Source organism: Onychostruthus taczanowskii, unplaced genomic scaffold, assembly GCF_017590055.1.
Source record: "Onychostruthus taczanowskii isolate IOZ18803 unplaced genomic scaffold, ASM1759005v1 scaffold3, whole genome shotgun sequence".
Lineage (NCBI taxonomy): Eukaryota > Metazoa > Chordata > Aves > Passeriformes > Passeridae > Onychostruthus > Onychostruthus taczanowskii.
Window position 1 is genome coordinate 2470299 of NW_024500349.1, and position 21782 is coordinate 2492080.

At 36.4% G+C, this 21782-nt stretch overlaps 1 protein-coding gene across 1 annotated transcript in view; it reads right to left on the bottom strand.

The window, feature by feature from the left end:
* Nucleotides 1-995: 995 nt before the first annotated feature.
* VPS50 (VPS50 subunit of EARP/GARPII complex) overlaps nucleotides 996-21782 on the bottom strand; it is an 80086-nt gene continuing 59299 nt past the window's right edge. The window contains exons 23-28 of the mRNA XM_041408816.1: nucleotides 10794-10942; nucleotides 9613-9709; nucleotides 9332-9490; nucleotides 6814-6935; nucleotides 3205-3394; nucleotides 996-1738 (exon numbers count right to left, since the gene is read on the bottom strand). Coding sequence (XP_041264750.1) covers nucleotides 1619-1738; nucleotides 3205-3394; nucleotides 6814-6935; nucleotides 9332-9490; nucleotides 9613-9709; nucleotides 10794-10942 — 837 coding nt within the window. The 3' untranslated portion in view covers nucleotides 996-1618. The remainder of the gene's footprint in view (nucleotides 1739-3204; nucleotides 3395-6813; nucleotides 6936-9331; nucleotides 9491-9612; nucleotides 9710-10793; nucleotides 10943-21782) is intronic.

Sequence of the window (21782 nt, forward strand, 5' to 3'; positions counted from 1 at the left end):
AAATCTCTGGTAAAGATATTTGCATTTCTTATTTCATCCAATAGAAGAAAATGGAAAGATATTTTACACTAATAGTCCCTAATATGTTTCTGCTTCTTCCAAGAGCTCTCGCTCAGGATTTGACTCCAGGGCAGATAGGCTGACGCAAAAGTCCACGCTTTCATTTGTCCCACCTTTTTAATGAGGATAAAAGTGATTCAGCTTCAACATATATGGTGACAAACCTCTAAGCAAGTTTTAAATGGAACTAGGCAAGACAGCATGGTCAATAAAGAACAGTGCAAATTTTGTTTGAAATCTTATTTCCTTTAAAATACAGAAAAACAAGGAAGCTGAATACCACACAGTCAATGTTTAAAATGTAAATTCTATAATTCTTCTAAAACTGTATACAGGCTTTCTCTAAACTCACACAATCAATGATGCTCAGTACACTTCTGAAGAGGAAATCAGGCCACAGAAAAGAACAATCATGATGACTCTATGAGGCAACTCTCTGTCACTGCATTACTGCTGATATTCACTAACTGCTGATACCCTCATGTCTGAATTAATGCACAATGGCAAGTGTGAATCCTAAACTGAGAATTTAGCATGCTGTACACACCAGTGCATTGCAGCCTATGTAATTTATTTTACCTATTAGCTCAAAGTTTCCTTTAAAACGGTCTGAGAGCACTCCAGAAAGTCAATTGTGCAATAAAAAAATAAAATTCCTGAAACTTTACATATTGAAAACCAAAGGTAAACCTGAAAATTTCAGTAAAGTCAGTGATGCCCTGACAAATCAATTTCTAGGGCATATATGTAGCAAAGCCATTTTACTTTGCTCAAGATCACTCAGGATGCCTACAGCAAAGCAGGAAACAGGAAGATTGCCTTACTATCAATCCAAAACTTCAGTCAGAAAAACATTACTCCAGTTCCCTGGCATTATTGCTGACATTTTGCACTGTTGAATTGGAAAAACAAAGTCTCACAAACAAATCATATTAGCATACAATGTTTATTATCATCTATTAATCTGAAGTCAATCATTTTGATATGACTAAATTAATTCTGAAATAAACAGACATTTTTAAATACACATGAAGATGATGGGCTTTAACATGAGAGTACTTAGTTGATCTGCACTCTTAATCCACATGCAGGATACATAGATCAAATTATTGTACATATCTTTTCACTTGACACTGAACTATAATACAGCACAATTTCTGGAGGTGAAAGCAGGGAGGAAAGAAATAATATTTCCAAGTAGCTCTTTTATTTAAAAAGAGTATCAATGATACATTAAGCCATTGTGTTTCTCTCTGATTTTGATTTTACTTATAGTATACACTTTTGTAAAACATACAGCTCATCAATGATACACAGTGGCCCTTAACTAAGGGCAAGTAACCAAAAAAAAACAAGAAAAAAGAAATATGACAGAAAAGAATTCTACAGATTAGAAAAGTCATATTTTAGAACATCGTCACTTCACAGTGCCCCCAATGTTGCCAAGAAAGGTCATGCACAACATTTCTAATGTTGTCATTAGTCCATGAGAGAAATGTCTGCGTGCTTCACGTGAACAGAGAAAGGTACAAGTCAGAAAGAAAGCAGCTTTCTCCAGTTATCTCTTAGGCCTGTCTGTGTCATCAATGGTAGCTAACAGCTTCTGTCTTGCCTTTTTGTTGATGTAGGTGCCCAGACAAATATTCACCAGATTGGTCAGCTGCTTAGTGGAATATTCCTGGCAAATAAAAACAGATCATGTTAAGGCAGAATAAAACACCAGACAAAGACAGAAAATTTTAAAACACACAGACATACTCAGTGTGGATTTCACAATTGATAGAAGCATCAGTACACAGGGGAGATTTAAAGCTATAGTTCAGTCATGTCTGGATAGTTTTCACCGTTGAGGCAGAGGACAAAACTGTATTTTGCTACATGGTGGCTTATAATGGAAAATGCTTATGACTTTAAAAGTACTGGAAAGAGTTCACATAAAGTAACTCTGTGAACATATATATAAATCAATTTTTAATGTATTTTCCATTCTTTGCGAGGCTTGGTGGGAAAACATATGCAAATGATTAAGCTTTCAACACAAAAACTTTTTTTGTTCACAAACTGTGATAAATGATGGTGATCTTTTTTATTTTGACTTCCCATTTCCAATAAGCTTCTAAATGCTTCTGTCTGCAGAGCCTCCAAATGATTTTGATTTCAGTATATGACAAAGGAGGAAAAAATGTCAAAAATGTGAAGAAAACAATTCTTAACACCTGTGGAAATACCATATTTTCCAGTATTACCTTTATGTCTTAACACTATCCAAAACATAGCTTCCACCAATGTGTTTTAATAAAGGTTTTCCCTGTAGGTCATCAAACCCTGTAGCTCACAATCTCTCTCGGGGTTCCAGGCAATACAAGGAAAATTCAATCAAAGACATATTTCTTTCCTCCATTTCTAGTGGGATTTAATCCCAAAATACAGATTTCAAGTGCTTCACTTTAAAATACTTTTTACTTCAAAGATGGGTGTCAAAATTAACAATACTTACACAGAACTGTTATAACTGTTAGTTCATGGTAGAGTGAAAGCATCTGAATGTTTTCAAAACACAAATATAGACTTATCTCAGCAAGAAATGATGATTAAGCATTATCAAATGAAGAAAGAAAAAGCAATGACTCTTCTCCATTGTGCCTTACAACTTAGTTTAAGCAATCTACTCCCAAAGGCAATACAAAACCAAATGGTGTTATCCCAAAACGTAATTCTTGATGATCAAGTTGTGCACTGTGGCGAATTCTGAAGAGCTCACAAATGTTTTCAATTTCTCTTTTCTCTAGTTATCTACACTTTTTGATACAACAGGCAGATGTGACTGGCTTAGTCATCCTCCCCAGTCATCACACGATGAACCAGGTCAAACACATCCTAATTTCATTTGATAAAAATGAACACATACATACACACATACCTTTATATTTATACTGCTTCCATTACAAAAAATAGTATTATAATAATATTTATTATAATGAAACTTGCTGTAAGTTTCATTATAATAAAAGAAAATATAGTTATATATGCCTATATTCATTTTTAACACATAGAAGGATTGATTATTTATAGTTGTTAGCATGTTTTTATCATCAGAGTGAATTTTCTCAATAGAGAGGAAAAGAATGCAATTTTAACTCTTACCCTATGTTCTTTTATCCAGGATTCCATGTCATTTTCTGTCAGGTAGTATGCTTTAATGTAGGTCTCCACAAATTCTTTATCTGGAATAGGCCTAATGTCTGTTAACTTTTCTAGTTTCATTAAGAACTGTTGAAAATCCAGTTGCATCAAGGCACGTCCTTCATTGCTGCACTTCTTTACATTGGCATAACTAAAAAGAGAAACAGTGCAAAGCAGAACTTAGAGAGAAATAAAAATTAATTTTGCTTCTCAAAGTTAACTTAGTATTTTGAACCTTGAGGAGGAGCAAAATTATGGTTTTAAGTCAAAAGCAGACAAGAACTTCTCTTAGGAGCAGACAAGAACTTCTCTTAGGATTTCTGCTGCAGAGCTTTATTTGCATTAGCACAACACATTTTAGCTCAGTTATCAAACAGAATCCCACTGCACCCAGTGATGTTTAGAAAAATCACACCCTCCTCTCCCAAAAGCCATAAAAAATCCCACATTGAACAGCTTACTGTAATTTAGAGGAAATTAAACCAATGCTAATTAGCACACTGGACTTTTCAAGTGATCACAACCACTGGAGTCTGAAAGGTACCACAAGAGCTTTAGGAATGGTCACCAGGAGCTTGCTGAACCAAGTGGGAGCAGCAAAGATACAAAGCTACTTGTTCAAAACCAGCCACAGCAACCAGAGGATGAAGGGTGGCAGCACTGGCTCATGTCTGTGAGAAGTTGAGGATTTAACAAGAACAGGTTGACAGAAAACTAGTGACAGGTTAGAGGAGACAGTAGATGAGTTTAAGGGCAGGGTAATACTAGCAAGGATCACAGTGGAGTGATAGGCAACAAATGAGGAAAACTATCTTTGCAGTTCCTCAAATGGATAAGGAACTGCATTTGTCAAGATCAAAGGAATTGACACTGCAATGCCCTTAAGAACACCAATTTCAACTGTGTACAGGGTGGGGGGGCACCATGACTTGAGATACTTAATCCAGGTCATCCACCAGTTGATCCCACAAGTGACAACCCTGTCTCACTCTTCCCCTCTACAAAATCTAAAATAAGCTCAGTTTTTCACTGGTTCGTGAAGTTGATCCTAATTATTATACACTCCCTAGATGATTAGGTTTGATGCGAAATAGGCAGCAGAAACATGCAGCTGGAAGCTGGATACACCGCAAGGTCAGGTTAAGAATATGAAGAAATTTCACACTTAGAGTTGGTACACAGAAAACCTTTGCAGAATGCAAAAGTAACAGAGGCAAAACAAGAGAGGGCCAATGCAAAAGTCCTCTGGAGCTTCACAGAAGACTAGCAGATGATTTTCAGTAGGCTTAAGAAGCCAGCTAGGAAACAGGAGAGAATACAGCACTAGGAGATAGGGAAGGACTAAATTTAAAGAAAGATACAGCTGACTGCAGTGGAGGTAATTCTTCATTCAGTGAAGAGCCTGATGAAAGCAATTTCAGTTGACTGGATGAGAAACATCTCCTTCATGGCTTTTAACTCCATACATTCATTGAATGCAGAGATAAAAGAAGTTACAAATTCAGAGAGCCAGCTATTCAGAACATCTCCCTTCCATTTCCACAGTGGGAAAAGCACCTACAAGATATGTAAAAATAACAGAACTGGCCAAGATTAAGAAATTACAGGCAAATATTTGGGAGAAGATGATAACGAGTACTTTTTACACTCTCAGAAATGGCACAGGACAAATTATATCAGGAAAGTATTCCTAGTGCAACCTGCTTAGGCAAAAGTAAAGGTTAAAGTTTCATGCTAAGTCACAAACACGAACCTGAACTGCAGCATGGAGCAAGACATATGAGTGATGATCTTCACAGATAAGGATTAAATGGTTCAAAGCTAGGAGAGAATACAGCACTAGGAGATAGGGAAGGACTAAATTTAAAGAAAGATACAGCTGACTGCAGTGGAGGTAATTCTTCATTCAGTGAAGAGCCTGATGAAAGCAATTTCAGTTGACTGGATGAGAAACATCTCCTTCATGGCTTTTAACTCCATACATTCATTGAATGCAGAGATAAAAGAAGTTACAAATTCAGAGAGCCAGCTATTCAGAACATCTCCCTTCCATTTCCACAGTGGGAAAAGCACCTACAAGATATGTAAAAATAACAGAACTGGCCAAGATTAAGAAATTACAGGCAAATATTTGGGAGAAGATGATAACGAGTACTTTTTACACTCTCAGAAATGGCACAGGACAAATTATATCAGGAAAGTATTCCTAGTGCAACCTGCTTAGGCAAAAGTAAAGGTTAAAGTTTCATGCTAAGTCACAAACACAAACCTGAACTGCAGCATGGAGCAAGACATATGAGTGATGATCTTCACAGATAAGGATTAAATGGTTCATGAACACTGAAGCCACAAAAGATGAATGAGATGTGATGTAAGAAAAGGAATCAAGTTGAAAACAAACAAACACAAAGGCTGAGGTAGAGGAGTTTGATAGTGACTGACAGTGCTATCGACTTGAAAGGTAAGGGGTACAGAGAGAAGACAAGATAGGCCTTTGTTTCACTTCCTTTTATTTGAAAGTAGAAAATAAATTTAAAAAGGAGAGCTAGTTGTATAGGCCGTATGTTATATGAAGGAATTGAGAAGTCAGAGACAGGTCATGGATAGATTTAGTTACCCTGCACTTGAAACTGATCTCTCTAGAGACTGCAAAAGGATGACAGCATGAAAAAAATGGGCAGGAGATAAAAAATGATGACTTTATTGAAGCAGTGGAAGCTGATGATTCTCAATAGGCAGCTAACACTTGCAGAAGAAGGGTGGCCTTTTTTGAGGTCCTAATTTAGAACAGACAGCAGGAGAGTGGGATGGAAAGAAGTAAAATAGGTAGTAGGGAGTGAATAGGCTAAAGATAACCAGGAAAGAAGTATGGAAACATATAGAAGGAGTGGAAGACAGCACATATTCTATGATGCAGAAGAAGTTCTGGTAGGAGCCCAATCATATGTAGCAGGGGGACAAAACCATAAAAATAAATGCAGGGGATAAAAACACTACAATACTCAGGTGACAAAATTGAATCCAAAACCACTGGGACACTGATTACAAGAGTAAGGGATGAGCAAGGTGTAGGTTCCTGACTAAGGTGCTCAAGCAAGCCAACTAAGACATCTCTCTGTTCTTGATGAATTTGGAAAAATCATGTTCCATGGCTACTTTAAGAAAAGTGATAGTGTTGATAACTCCATCTTTCTTCCTGGCAAAGATAAATGGCACCACCATGGAAGTACTGACTATTATATTGTAACTTCCTTCTTTGCTTTGCTGGGAAATGATAGTTTTCATACCAAAGTTTCTCTGAAAGAGTACTGTATTTTCAAATGCTTCAGTAAAACATTCAGTGTCATTCTTCAGCAGTATCTAGGATCAAGACCACCCTCTTTAGGCTTAATGCTGCACCAGACTGTGAAACAACTGCTAAGGAGTGTGTTAAGCACTGATAATTTTTAAGGTCCCCAAAAGCTCATGAACTCACAAGGACACTATAAAATTAGAACTTTTAACTCTATAAAATAAACATTATCATTACAGACATACCTACCCAGAAGCAAGACTTTCATAAATACTTACCCTTCCACAAGAGTTCTATTGGCCAAGCGTATGCAGTGCTCCCAAAGGATGTTGGAGACTGGCAATGGAATACGGACTCTCTTAGACACATCATTCAACCTCCTGTTAAATTCTTCAAATTCCTAATAGAACATAAAAGATGTTTATTCTTTAATGTAACAATGGATCATAGTCTATATATCCAACAACAGCAACAACTAATTAGAAATGCACATGAAAGAGTATACTGAGAAGTAAGAGCAAAGAAGAGAGGCTTAATAGGCACAAACTGTAGACAACTCAATGTGTAAAGTAGAAAACATATCACTTTCTAGTATATCACTCACAACATTACCTCAGTGATTTTTTTAAAGGAACTGTTGCTCTGTTCCCCAGAGCTGTAGTTCTCTGTGAAACTGACAGCTCTGAAAACGAACCAAGTAGCTTATTCTTCAAATGCTATTTCCATTGCCTCACCCCCTAAACTCATATTTAACTTCTTTAAGTCAAAATATAGCCACTGAAAAAAATCCAGTGATGATCTCTTTAGCCCTCTAAATACCTACCCCACCAGTTTTCAAAGAGAGGCTCAGAAACATTGTAACCACTTTTCATTCTTCAACCTTTCACATTAGGTAATTCCTCAGTGCTTTAGAAGGAGCTGAGAGAAGCCAAATCTAACAGTTTAGGACCACATTGCAGCACTAGATAACAATTCAGGTCAAAGGAACGCACCTATTTCCACATGAATCATCAATGGCCTGGATGGATTCCAGCTGATGCTTTGAGTGAGAAACTAGTCATAACTGAATGCAATTACTGCTACAATGATTTCTGTGACTTAAAAGTGAAACAGAAACCCTCTGCCAATGATTCAAGTATTTATCATATAAAAAGTATCAAATTACTTCAATATCAAGCAGAATGGTAATAAATTCCTCTGTATAACCAGCAAAAGTCATTTGCTGTGCAGTCTTTTAAGACCATACTTGCCCAACAGAGATTTTATTTCCAAGGCTGTTAACATAGGTTTTTTTTCTCTTTTCTTACAGACCCTCTCAAAAATTCAGTAAGTGAAGAAAGTCAGAAGAGAACTTCAGTAACTGGCATTTAACACAAATTTTCTGAAAGATGAATTTGGCAACAAGATGCAGGGTACCACAATGTCATGCTTTAACTGCCATACAACTCATTCTTCTAAAGATAAAGATGCCTAATGCTCTATAACCTATTTCTTCAACAATCTTCTTTCCCCACTTTATCTGCTTCCAACATACTGTGACTGAATATGGAACTTTGTGTATGTATGACTGAAAGTAGTTGATTATTACTTTCATCACTGCGCTCATATCTGATGTTCCTGGAGTCCCAGTGTACACAGAAAACTCATTGCTTATCAGTTATTTAAAAGCTTTTGTACCAACTAGTACTAGCTATAGAATAGAGAGACTAAAATTGGTTTTAAATGGTATTAGCTCTGATTGTCCTGAAGCAAATTCATCAGCAGCTGCATACTCACAGAAGAAAAAAGTTTCGCCCCAGAGATCAACTATTTTAAGCACAAACTGATATCAAAAATTCACAGTAACATAAACAAGAATAATCATAAAGATTCCATCAAATTCAGTGCAATGATCTATCCTCTGTCAAATTCTTCCTTCTTTGCCTTGATTTTTTTAGCAGAGAAGAGCTACAAAGTATGAAGGTGTTATCCAAACCGTTATTCCACACAGATGTGTAGCTTTTTCTGTGATTCACACTTCACACATCTTTAAAATAAAATTTTCAGTTTCTCTGAAAATAATTAGTTATTAATATAGTCTAATTAATTAGCATAATTCTACCACTGCCAGAAATTCCCTCTGAAGACCTTTAGAAACATTAATTAGGCATATATAAAAGGATGAGAAAGGGATTGTCCCAAGAACTAGTCCTGTATGCCATAAGACATGGCAATTGTATAATGACACCTACTGAATGCAATTGACAAGTTGGGTGAATAACTTCCCTTTAGCTTCTTTTTCAAATGTTAACTTCTAATATAGCAACTTCAATTAGATACTGCATGATCATTATTGGTGCTGATTTGACCTACAGTTCCTATGATACATCTCAAAGACAATCAGCAAAATTATTCAGAACAGCAGGTAGTGTGGTTTGGAGTTTTTTTAAATAATATCTCTGGCCACAGAATTTTCCTCAGTGTTACTCTATTTACTACACATTTCTCTACCAGTCAAGACTTAGACATGAGACTCATTAAACTTCTTCGGTCAATTTCATCACCATGTAGTCAAAAAATCATCACTGAAAATAATCCTTTAGAAGCAAGAATAATAACGCTTCTGGACAGATCTCAGGATCTTAGGATAGGAAATTACTATGAGAAATTTCCCATTACAAAAGGGAAATTACAATTTCCCATTTGTAAGGATAATGTCTTGTCCTAGCCATTCTACTTTAACAGTTTTAGCGAAGTATTACAGCAAATTCATTGTTTATATAAACTCTAACACACCATTTCCCATAAACTATTCACCTTTAAAAGAGCATCTACATATACGTTGTGCTGCGACATGATTTCCTTCACATCCCATTTCACATTAGCCATGAGAAGAAGCATTTGTTCATAATCAATGGCTTTAGCAGCAACAATCCAATAAACTGGTTTACGTAGTTCACTGGCAGTTGACACTGTCTGAAATAGAAAATAAATAAAATTCACTTCAGTAAATATCTATGATGTAGAAGTATTGTCACCATAATGTACAAGTTTCAAATCTTCTGTAGAAAATCAGCTGTGAATGCCACAATTCTGACCTGAGAATAGAACTGCTGAAGAAAAGGCTTCTTGGCAGCTGGCATCACTGCATCAAGATGAGGCTGAAGAAATTCAAACTGCTCAGCCAGAAATACCCTTTGAAAGCAAAGAAAATTTACTGTGAACTAAGTGTAACATTTGGCATGTCTCTTTACAATTTTTACTCTACAGCTGACATATCTGGCAATAACAATATGCAACCTTGGAAAATTTAGTCCTGAGAAGAACTGTATCAGTTGTGTGCCAGCATATCAACTAGCAGTCTCAATTCTGACAATTTTAAAATGTATTTGCAAATAAGAAAATATTTAAATAAAGAGACTAAGACTTGAATATCAAAAATTCATATTTCTATTTTTCTGAGGATACACTGCACAAGTCTGGGCCAGGGTCTAGTAAAGTCAGTGACCAAGAGTCACATCATTTACACTGCAGGACAGTCAACATCAATATTAATAAATCCATCTTAGAATTTCAAAATAACATTCCCAATTAATGTTATGCTAGTGATTCTCTAAAACTGAACTTGATCTCATGTTCCTCCTCAGGGGTAGAATTTGTTAATAACTACATTACAAGGAAATATATTTCTAACTAAGCATAAATGATTTTTTTTTTTAAATTAACTCCTAATCTTGAAGTGTCATCCTTGTGAGGAAAAAATAATTCCTAGCTGACTCTTACTATTATTTTTCTCAAATAAAAATAATTTTGCTACAGTTGCATTAATTCATTATTATGTCCTCTTCTCCTGTGGTATGATACAGATACTCTTCTATCCATTGCAAAGAACATGGTGATTCAAGCCAAACTGATATGAACTAAGGAGTTCTGAGGCAAGTATTTAATATAAGGTGAAAATGAACCATACAGATTAAATATTCCCACTAGCCTCTTTGAAATTAAACTTTTTTTCCTAATAGATTTGGTCATGTATTGTCAGAAATTACTGGATCATCTGCAGTAAAATTTCATTTCTTGTGTTTACATGTTGCTAGACCAAAGAATTAGACTCCAGTACCTTCAAGAAAGAAACCACCTTTATCACTCATATTTAAAATCACATTGAGAGGTAGGAATTTTTAACCCGTCAAGAAGGCTTTGGATTATAACCACAATTTCTTAAAGAATCAATAGCTTTCAGTGATCACAAATACAGTGTGTACAGTAAACAACCTACAAGGATTCTGTGGCCACCACTCTCTCTGCCAAGCCATACAGCGAATTGCCAGATGTCAAAACTACGAGATGACTGAGATGTGGGCTTGGAACCTTCTCTTTTCTCTCTTCAGCAGCTGTGAGAGTTCCTGAAGGATCAGCAGACACCTCCTGAAACAAAGAATTAAACAAATTAAACTCCACAAAACCAGCAAGGACGGCTCCAGCTGAACAGTTTCAGATGCCAGACAAGATGAAAGAATGTTTCAAACTCTAGGGTGTAATTCAAATCAAGCTTATTTCTATTTAAACAGTATAGTGAAATGGGTGAAAAAAATCAGATCATGTAAATCAGTAGCCAAGGGAAAATAAGTTAAAACAACAAGGCAGCAAACAATCTTCTCACTACACAACACTCAAACAAGCTTTAGCCCAAATGCCTTTTGGGAGACTGACTTCTCATCCTTGGAGACAGTATATCTTCAATCTGACAGCAATCAAATAAAGAGACATATCAAAGAAATGTTACTTCTGCATGGGCTTTACTACTTATACGAGCAGTGACTAACTTAGGTAAAAAACAACTGATGTTCTCAATCACAGAATCACTGGATTGGAAGAAACCTTTAAGATCATCAAGTCCGACTCATGCACTAACACTTCAACTAATCCATTCCATGAAAACTTCTACCCTGAAGACATCTTGATGCTAGAAAGCAAGACAATATTCACAGCAAAGGAGTAGAATCTGTAGCGAGAAACAGGTTATACCACTGCCTTGTTCCAAAATTAAAGGGAAAAAAAGAGGAAAAATTCTACCCCCACATTTAAGGAATCTAACTACAGGGTACAGTTAGAAGAGGAACCATAGAAGGAAGAAATTCCCAGAGCAGGTGTACAAAGAGACACCCTCTGAAGCCTGGCTATTTCCCAGTCTTCAGAGGGTTTCAGGGCATGAAAACATAAAGGTAGTTCTGCTTGGCTTGAATTAATTATTCATACCATGCTTATACACAAGAAGATGAGAAATGCTACAAAGGAAAGGCACAGCACCCAGAACAGGTAAGAAGACAGGAAGGATATGGAACTGATTTTAATAAGAGCCTTTCAAGACCCTGGGGATAGAAACCCTGGCCATGGTCTACAGTCTATGGATGCTACAACATATCAGCCTGTAAGTATGGAATGAAAACAAATAACAGTAACAGCAACAAAGTAGTGGAAAAAATAACTTTTACGAAAGCAAAATCAGTGGTCCAACATGGCCGCTGTAAACAGCATAGGAGCAACCAATCATTATGACAATAATAATGCTTAAACATAACATTTATGTTTGGACTCAAAAAAACAAATTAATGTAATACTGAAATGGTGGTTAAACAAGGGAAAAAGATAAAGACAAAAACAACATAATGAAAAAAAGCAGCTTTCAAGTTTGTGAATTGTTTGTTTGTTTCAACTAGAGAAAGAAATAAAACCAGAAGAAATTGCAGTGAAGTAACTATGGACAGAGGGAGAAAAACAGACTCAAGGTAACCACAACAATAGCCATGAATTTCTTCTGGGCTCCACAACACAGAACAAATGTGAGAAGCGACCTGAAATAGAAAGCCTTTATTCAAAAAGGTTTCGTTCAGACACTTCTGCTTAAGGAGAAGAGGAAAGCAGTGAGCACCTGAAACAATTGTGGAAATTAGTAGTAGTGTCACTTATTCTATATGTCAGGATTGAGACAAAGAGGAGTATTTCATTGCAGACCTTGAAACACCAAGAGAAGAAGTACTGCAGATAGCTGAAAACTGGAAAATCAACAGGGCAGTTATTCTGATAGCAAAATATCTGACAGACCTGTTGAGGTAGTGTTGCAGCAATTAAAGGTAGGGCAGGTGAAAATTGATTATGTCAAAATGTGTAAGGACCTGGTGAGAATTTAAGTGATACAGGATGAGCAGAAAGATCAAAACTTTGCTGCTATAGACAAAGCAGCACCAGAATGTGTTTACTGTTTGGATGAATGCCAAACCAAAAGTGACATTAAGAATATAAGACAACTGAGAAGATAATAGCAGCCAAGCTGTTAAAAGTGGTTTGAGGTGTGGAGGAACAAAAATTCACAAGTTCCACTTTAACTCTCTGAGATTTTATTTGGCAGTTTCCTCCTGTGGTGTGACGGCCCAAGGCAATAGGAGGTGGATTTGTTAAATCAGAAAGACTCTTTCAGTTCTGCATCTCCAGAGATGTCAAACACAAAATAAAAATGGCCTACAGCAGATGGAACAATGCACAGTCTGGGAAAGCAGAGTTCTCACTAACAAGGATGAGGAAGTACCTTCAGACTTATTAAAAAAATATTGTAATTAGGTTACAGATGTAAAAAGCCAATAAAGCAGGGAACCTTGATGGTTCCCCACAGAAATTCTGACACTAAAAACAAGGACTGCTGAATCATTTGTAGCACTAAAAGATCTCACAGAAATACATCAATGAGCAGAAGATAAAACTTCTAAAAGAAGCTTATGGCAAATGTGATCAGATATACCTGCACTGAGCACAGGAACAATTATAAAGGCTAGCTAAAATGTTATGTCAGAATGTGTTTACTGTTTGGATGAATGCCAAACCAAAAGTGACATTAAGAATATAAGACAACTGAGAAGATAATAGCAGCCAAGCTGTTAAAAGTGGTTTGAGGTGTGGAGGAACAAAAATTCACAAGTTCCACTTTAACTCTCTGAGATTTTATTTGGCAGTTTCCTCCTGTGGTGTGACGGCCCAAGGCAATAGGAGGTGGATTTGTTAAATCAGAAAGACTCTTTCAGTTCTGCATCTCCAGAGACGTCAAACAGAAACATAAAAATGGGCTACAGCAGATGGAACAATGCACAGTTTGGGAAGGCAGAGTTCTCACTAACAAGGATGAGGAAGTACCTTCAGACTTATTAAAAAAATATTGTAATTAGGTTACAGATGTAAAAAGCCAATAAAGCAGGGAACCTTGATGGTTCCCCACAGAAATTCTGACACTAAAAACAAGGACTGCTGAATCATTTGTAGCACTAAAAGATCTCACAGAAATACATCAATGAGCAGAAGATAAAACTTCTAAAAGAAGCTTATGGCAAATGTGATCAGATATACCTGCACTGAGCACAGGAACAATTATAAAGGCTAGCTAAAATGTTATGTTATTTGAAAAATTAATTTTCATTGCTCTGATCTGTGTTCACACTCAGCCAGATAAATCTGGAATGAAACTGACTAGATGCTTCACAATACTATGAAGTTTGCATTCTGTTGAGGTTATCAGAATGGATAAGCAAGCCAAAGGACCTGGATATTTACTAAAGATCCTGTGACCTCTTTCAGAGAGCTCTAAAGGTACTTCCTGAGCACATCCACATGGTCACTGCAGATAGGCAATGACATCTAACCATCTAGCCACAACAATCAATTCTCTAAAAACATTAACTAAGGCAAAGACAATAATGATTAATTACTAAAATTCTCTCTTTATCTGTCCACTCTTTTTTCACTTCATTCCATTCTCAAAAACTCAACTAAAAAAAAAAAAAAACCAAAAAACAAACAAAACAAAAAACCCAACCAATCAAAAATTAGAAAAAAAATTTTGAAATGTTTACACATGACAAAAGTAGCCAAACCCACAGCTCATCAAGCAATGCTGTATCCTTGGCAGTGCTGGGGAAAGAGTATCAGTAGTAAACATTTACGAAGCTTTCTTTCTTTCTTTCTTTCAAAGACTAATTACAAATTATGTAAAAACCAAGTATTATGGAGACTTCATTTTCCATTTATCTCACTTCAAAGTTGTCTGCCACTTCAAACACATTTTAAACATTTTTTTCTTCTGTTTTGCTTCCCATGAAGGTAAATAACATCTTTTAAATGCCAAAATTTGTCTTGCATCTGAAGAATACAAAATGTACGTGAGAACTGGCTAAGTCCAAGACATGCTACCTTCAACTCGGGAGTCAAACTCTGGTTCACATATCATGGCCAAACAGCATGAGCATTTCATTCTCCCAATTTGTTCTAAAAAGCAGGCACTGCAAAAGCATGTTGATAGCAAAAGGCAAACAGCCAGTGTGCCAATACCCCAAAGAAGCACAGGATCACTCTAAAAGGCCCTCAGTGATGCATGTGTTTTTTCCTCCTGCCTTCATTAACAGAAATGATCCAATGACTGAAAGAGGAAAATAAAGGGGCAAAACACACAGGCTGGAACAGGAAAAAAAGGCTACAGACTATTTAAAGAAATCAGATGTTTTTCAGTGTACTGGACTTGTTAAAGTTAACCCTTCCAGTAACAAAGAAAATCTGCAAGAAAATGTCTGTTGCCAGAGATTCTCTTTGTGTACCATAGCAAACAAGCAGAGACCTGTAAAACTGCCAGCCTCAAGAGGAAGAGGAGAGGAGCAGAAGCTAGAAAATTAAATAGCAGCCAGTCGAACTTTAATTTCAAAAAATGTCAAGTTACACTGAGAACATCTTGTAGCACCCAGCATTAAGCATGCAGAGAGCAATACTAAAGCAGAATAAACTTGCTTAGCTCCTCCCTGCATCAGAGTAGCAGGTCTTGCTGATCCAACAGAACTGGGATATGTCAAAGACCGATCACAGCCCACACAACATCCGTGTAAGAAAACTGCACAAAATAGACAAAATAATTTCAAGGTATACATGTACGGAATGGAATGGTATGGAATGGAATGGTATACATGGAACTGGTGCAAACTACAAGATGCTCTTCTCCTTCCTTGCCAAAAAAGAAAAAAACCCAAGGTGTTAAAAAAAAATTTAAAAGAATATTAAAAGCATCAGACTGATCTGAACAATAACCACAGCAGGACAGGTTAACCAGTATTGCCTGCAGACACCTTACAGTAGGTCTTACCTATTAAATTTTCTCTAGTTTAATTTCCTCATACTGTCAAAGGAAAAGAACTGCACGTTCTAATGCTATGCATGAAAGGCATACCCAACTAGCAATTATTTTTAAAAGCTGCTTTGCTACAAAGACCTGAAAATATCAGGATGAAGTGTTAAAGCAGGCTTATGGCTGCTTTGCCTATTTAAGGGTTGCTAATAACAGTAGTATGAACTACAGTGTATGCTTTGGGAAGTATCTTTGCAAGATACCTACAGTTGAGTTAAAATTCATCTGGAACATGTTTTTACAACAAAAAGGTATGTATTCGCAAATAACAGGTATCAAATGAATGGGAGTGTGATATTGTTTAATTGTTGGGTATTTCACTTGATCATTTAATTCTTTACATGCAAGAAGAAAATTTTTTATGAACAGGTAGAAAAATAAAATCTATCTGTGTAAGGAACAAGCCTCTTCTTCAATCTCATCTAAAGATGTCACCTGTAACAAGCGAACATTTACATTTCAAGTTTGGCTGAAATCAGTGGCAAGCCTCTGTTAAGCCTTCCATCTCAATGGGAAGAGGAGACTGTAAACTAATTACCTAAACTGGAAGTATAAACTATCTAAGACAATTATCTAAGTTAAAAATTTGACATTCAATTTGCAAGAGACATTTTTATAGGGCTGATCTCATGAGAACAGAAACACCTTTGTTTCAGTTATCCAAAAGAACTTATGACTGAAGCAACCGATTATCTGCCAATTATGGTGAAATAGTTGACAGTTAATTACAATCCTCCACCTCCACTAACTTTAAACAAAAACCAGTAAACTCCACAACCCGTCCCCAGCACACGAAGTTCTGCAATCACACTCATAACTAATAATCTTTTAAAATTGCTCTTCTTCTAGCCTAATACTTTTTGCATAAGATTTCAGTTTCAGAATTGTTTAAATATACATACACAATAGCAAAAATTTTAGGTTTGATTTTGCAATAACTCTAAATGTTACTGAAGAAATCCCAATTTTAAAGGAGTAAGTGGTGTTCAAAAAGCATTGGCAAAACTGTACTATCTGAAAAGGCTCTGGCAGTAGAACAGTCTACAGCAGCTGCGACATACCAACACTTCTGGCAAGACCTTGATGTGTGCTGATGGACAAGGAAAAGCAGAATAACCCCAAACATTTATGTAAAACAGGACAGCTCCATCATCTCTGTTTTAAAAACTGTAATTAATAGTTTCTGTAATATCATGAGCATCGATTACAAGAAAACAAACTGATCAAAGAAAGCATAACTTCTTATTGTATTCAAAACCTGATAGAAAATAGTTCAACTAACTCCAAGTTGATGCTTAATATACAAGAATTTTTTGTCATAAGAAATGTACTGAAAGCAACCAATCAGGCTTTTTTTTTCTCCCCTTTGAGTTTACACATCCCTAACTGTTCTTGAAGCTGAATGCTGAAAAGTACAGGTAGGGCCAATTGCAAAAGCAAATTGCTTTCAAGGTAAAAGTACTTCTTGAATATGTTGCAATTGTGTTAAGGTTTTAAATGGTATTTTATAATACTCCTACTAGGTTTTAAGTTGCAAGATCAGTATTTTCTTGCTGAGGGGCACAAAACTTACCAAGCAGGTAATCTTGCCTCAACTTGCAAGAAAGTAAATCAAACATAAACAATGTAATCGCCCCTCTACAGGCTTTAAGAAACCAGATCTTTAAAAACCAAACTACAAACCATCTTGAGAAACCATGCTATTAATTTTCCATTATTTACAATCCTTTTCAAGCAAATGGTATCTTTATAGCCATTGCTATATTGAAGAGCCATTAAAGGGATCTCCAAACTTCCCAACATTTACAGTGCACACATTTCACATTGTCCTCAGGGTTGAATTGATAAGCATTGCCCCACAGCAGGCATGAGGTTCTAGTTTCAAGAGTGGGGATCTTCCATGCTCTTTGTCACAAAACAAGGATGTCCCAAACCTCATTTGGGTCAGTCCCACTGACTTCAGTAAAACAGTTCAATTAAGTTTGCACCGAAACTTCTGGGATCTTTGACATTGATTTTTTTTTTTTTTTCAAAGGTAAATGGCAGACCTTTTGCATAAAAAATTTACAAGAATTTGGAAGGTTTATTTAGTACTGGTTGTCTCAACCAATGCAACAATGTCTCTATGAGAAACCACTGTGTGCTGACAGACAACTGAGAAAATGAGTCATGAACTATGCCCTAAAAAAATAAATAAGACTCCATAGAAAACCACATGCACAAGCAGCATTAGAACCTGAACCACTACCTTGCAAAAAAAAAAAAAAAAACATAAGCTGGTCTGGTCTGCTCATACATATTTTTACTGCACCACTTTCTTGTACAAAGAAATTTTCTCAGGAAGAGCTGCTGCTGATTCCCAGGTGCTCAGCTTTGACTCTGTGGACACCTGCACCCCTCTGGAAACAGCCCATTTTTGGTGTCCAGCAAGAAGAGTCTGAAGTGACAAAAATGAGATGCCTCAGAGACTGCTTAAAGAGAGACCAAGCAATTGCCAAAACCCAGAAAATATATCCAATTAAATAAGCTCAAAAGCTTCAGTAAATTACTCCAGTCTACTTGGTAATACAGTCAAGTAAACAAAAAAAAGCTGTATGAAGAACTCTAAATGAATAACATGAGGAAGTAAAACACCTACTGAAGTCCTAGCATAATTTCAAAGTGCTTGTTGTGTCAGAACTTTGTATACACAGAGTTCTCTTCCCTTGACAAGCAATTCATACAATGCCTTAAAAATTGTCATTATGTACACTTAGAAATCTCTTTTAAAGAGGGGAAATAGAAAACTCACAAACTGTGTTTTATTCTTTGGTTTTTTTCAGGTTTTTTTTTCCTTTTAAGCAGCAGGAGACCAAGCATGGATTAGAAATGTTGCACAAGATCTTCAGCTAAATAAAACCTCACCAAGAATCACAGCTACCATTTCACTGAGGACCTTAGCTGTGCCCTTTAGAAGCTGCATCCTGTGCTAGGCACAGCCCTGTCAGGTAAACAATTCCACAGCCAAGAGACTCCAGAGATTGCCACTAATATTTTGCCAAACAATACATAACAGGGAACCCATCCACACTATGTAATGCAAACCTGTGATGTGACATTTTAAGTAAAACCAAGCTATTTGTTTCTGCAACTGAATTGTACCATTCCACAGGATAAAAGAGTCAAAGCCAAAATGGGATGGGAAGTCAGATAAGAAGAAAAAGAAATTATTCCTACCCATCTTTATCTTATTTGTATATCTGAAAAACCTACATTTTCAATCTCTGCACCATCAATCTCTAACCTGACTCTGCCAAAAGACTCCTCCTGGGGAAGGAGTCCAAAAGCCAAAGTAAAGACAGATTCTAAAATACACTGACCCATACTCATTTATATTAGTAATTCCTTCCATCTACTCTACCATACATTGTATTGCAATGCTTAGATACTTTACTACAGTGATTTTCTACTGCTGTAAGACACAGTAACTTTAAGAAACTTCATTCTAAATTTCAGTTTTGCTTGAGCAAACCTGTTTGCAATTAATTATTTATGAGTATTCCATGGTTATTTGGTGCCCAAATCTCTTTTTGCAGCAATATCACTCACAGCAGCTATTTACATACACGGGACATTCACAAACAAGATAAAGGAAACGGCAATATCACGATTACATTACGTTTTTTGAAGATAAGGAAGCTGCTTAAAAACAGAAAAAGCAAGGAATCAAAAGTATTTTCCTTCCAAAGCACTAATTATTCCTACCAAAGCACACAACAAACTGATTAATGCCTTGTACTCAGGGGCTTAAAGCTCACAGTGAACTAATATGGACATCATTACTGTGTAAAAACACATTCCTGTTAGAAATTACAAACACAAGGACATAATGTGTATAGGTACCTCTACACACTGACTAGAAAACTGCCAGTGAGGAGATACAAGCCACTCAAAAAAGGGGCTTGTTTTGATGTATTTAGCCTAATCTAAGCCACATCTGAGTGAGGCTGAAAGAACAGCACATCTTCATCCCCTTTTCAGTCTTCTCTTTCTGTGTTTTCTGTTTAATACAATCTGCTTATATGAATGAGCAGAGTGTTTGTAGAGTGCTACTTCTGGAGGATCCAGAAATAATTATTAAATTACTAACTCTGAAGCTGCTGCATAGCAGAAATCTGTATGAAAGCTATTCTGTGCTAGATGTGCAAAGACCCGACGATGAAGTTCAGATACACATATGAAGTTCAGTATGGTGTGGCCAAATAAATCTTTGAAAGTCATACTGTTCTCTTAACGCTCAGAAATTAAACTGGACCCTAAACTACTTTAAAACAAATACTCACAGTGCTTTTGTTTCTTATACTTTTGATTTAGCCTAGAGGTATTTCTTTAAGGTAAAGACAAGGAGGTTACATACAGAAAACAGCTTACTCAATCACTGTAAGCTGTCAGCACACTTCCACAAAACTTACTATAAGAAAGCAAATAAAGGTTTGCTAATTGGTAATCCCCTTTTATTTGTTTTTAACTAAGTCTGTTTACCAAAATAAAATTCAGATCATACTTAAACCAGTATCTGTACTAGCAGTACAGTGTTTTAAAAAGAGCCATAATTGGATTTCATTATTATTAAATTTGTAACAGTCTGAGATTGGAAGCACATCTAAAGCACTAGTGTTTTAAGAACCTGCTTGCTCAATTGTAAAGAGTTAAGTCCTTTTATCATTGTCATAATGAAGACCTTCATCACTGTCATTTTGATTACACCATACAGAACCTCCAAAATTTTAAGAAAAGTTCAAATAAAAAATGATTTTGCATCCCAATTACGACCAGCAGGAGCACATTTACTACCAACTGAAGCGGTTTGGTCATTGTTTATTGTTTGGGGGTTTTTGCTTACTATAAGGTGGTTTATCATTTATCAGTGTAGGAGAGACATACTGACATTGAATAATATGTATCACAGCTGAGGTCACATCATTGCCTTGCAAAGAAATTAACAGGACTAAACACATGTTCACATTTCAGCTATTTCCTGTTCACTGTGTCAAACATTAATCTAAACTGCAGGAGAACTTGCTGCAGTTTATAGAGTACAGTTGGTTTTGCTATGAAGTATTAGACTGCAAAAAAACAGTGGAGAATTGATTCAGCTATAGTTGAATCCTGCTCAGAGGGGACAAGGACCCCCAGCAGAAGCAGGAGGCACGTGATGCATGAGAAGGGATGCAGGGAAGAGTAGAGGAAGTGCTTCGGATTGCTGCAGCCTTTTCCACACTGGCCACAAGTCAGAAATCCGACTTAGTCGCTCAGCAGTCCAAATAAAATCCGGGATAGTACTTCTTTTCCAAGTATGGTTAATATACTGTAAGCACAGTATATATTAAAGGACAGAAACTTCTTGCACTGTAATAATGGGAAAATAGAGCAGCTCCATAAGGAGTTACAGGGAATGCCTCCAATCAACCCCATACTCTTCGTACTGAACACGCTACAAAAATGCAAGAAAGAACACTTAGTGCTTTAACTTGCCAGAAGTGGAACTCCCAATCCACATCACTTTTTCCTTAACAAAGGAAACTTAAAATCCAGCTGAATAACAACAAAAGTACTATTATTTTAAAAAAAGGTATCTGGTATAAACTAGATAGCATTCATTCAATACCAAACAGAAATTACCAGAATTCCACACATAGCTGGAGGGGGTGGCCACTCAATCCTCCAATTATTCCTCTAACTCCTGACAATAAATTTGAGCAAAGAGGCCTTCATTCACTCAAATTGAGAAAGTCCAAGAGGAAAGCTAGAAATGATACAGTCTAAATTACTGAAGAGTCTTGATATAGATCATGTAGCTCAAACTTCACAGACACTGACAGATTTCTGAAATTCTGATCTTGGCAAGTCTGGCCAAGTTTTGGTCACAGACTCAGAATTGTCAGATTCAGACTATCTTTATGGAAATAAAACATTGATGCTGCCATCAGGAACTGAAATGTGACAGAAATTAACCTCTTAATAAAGCTACCATGGGTAGAAGACAAGGCAACAACCCTAAATTCCCAGGCCATG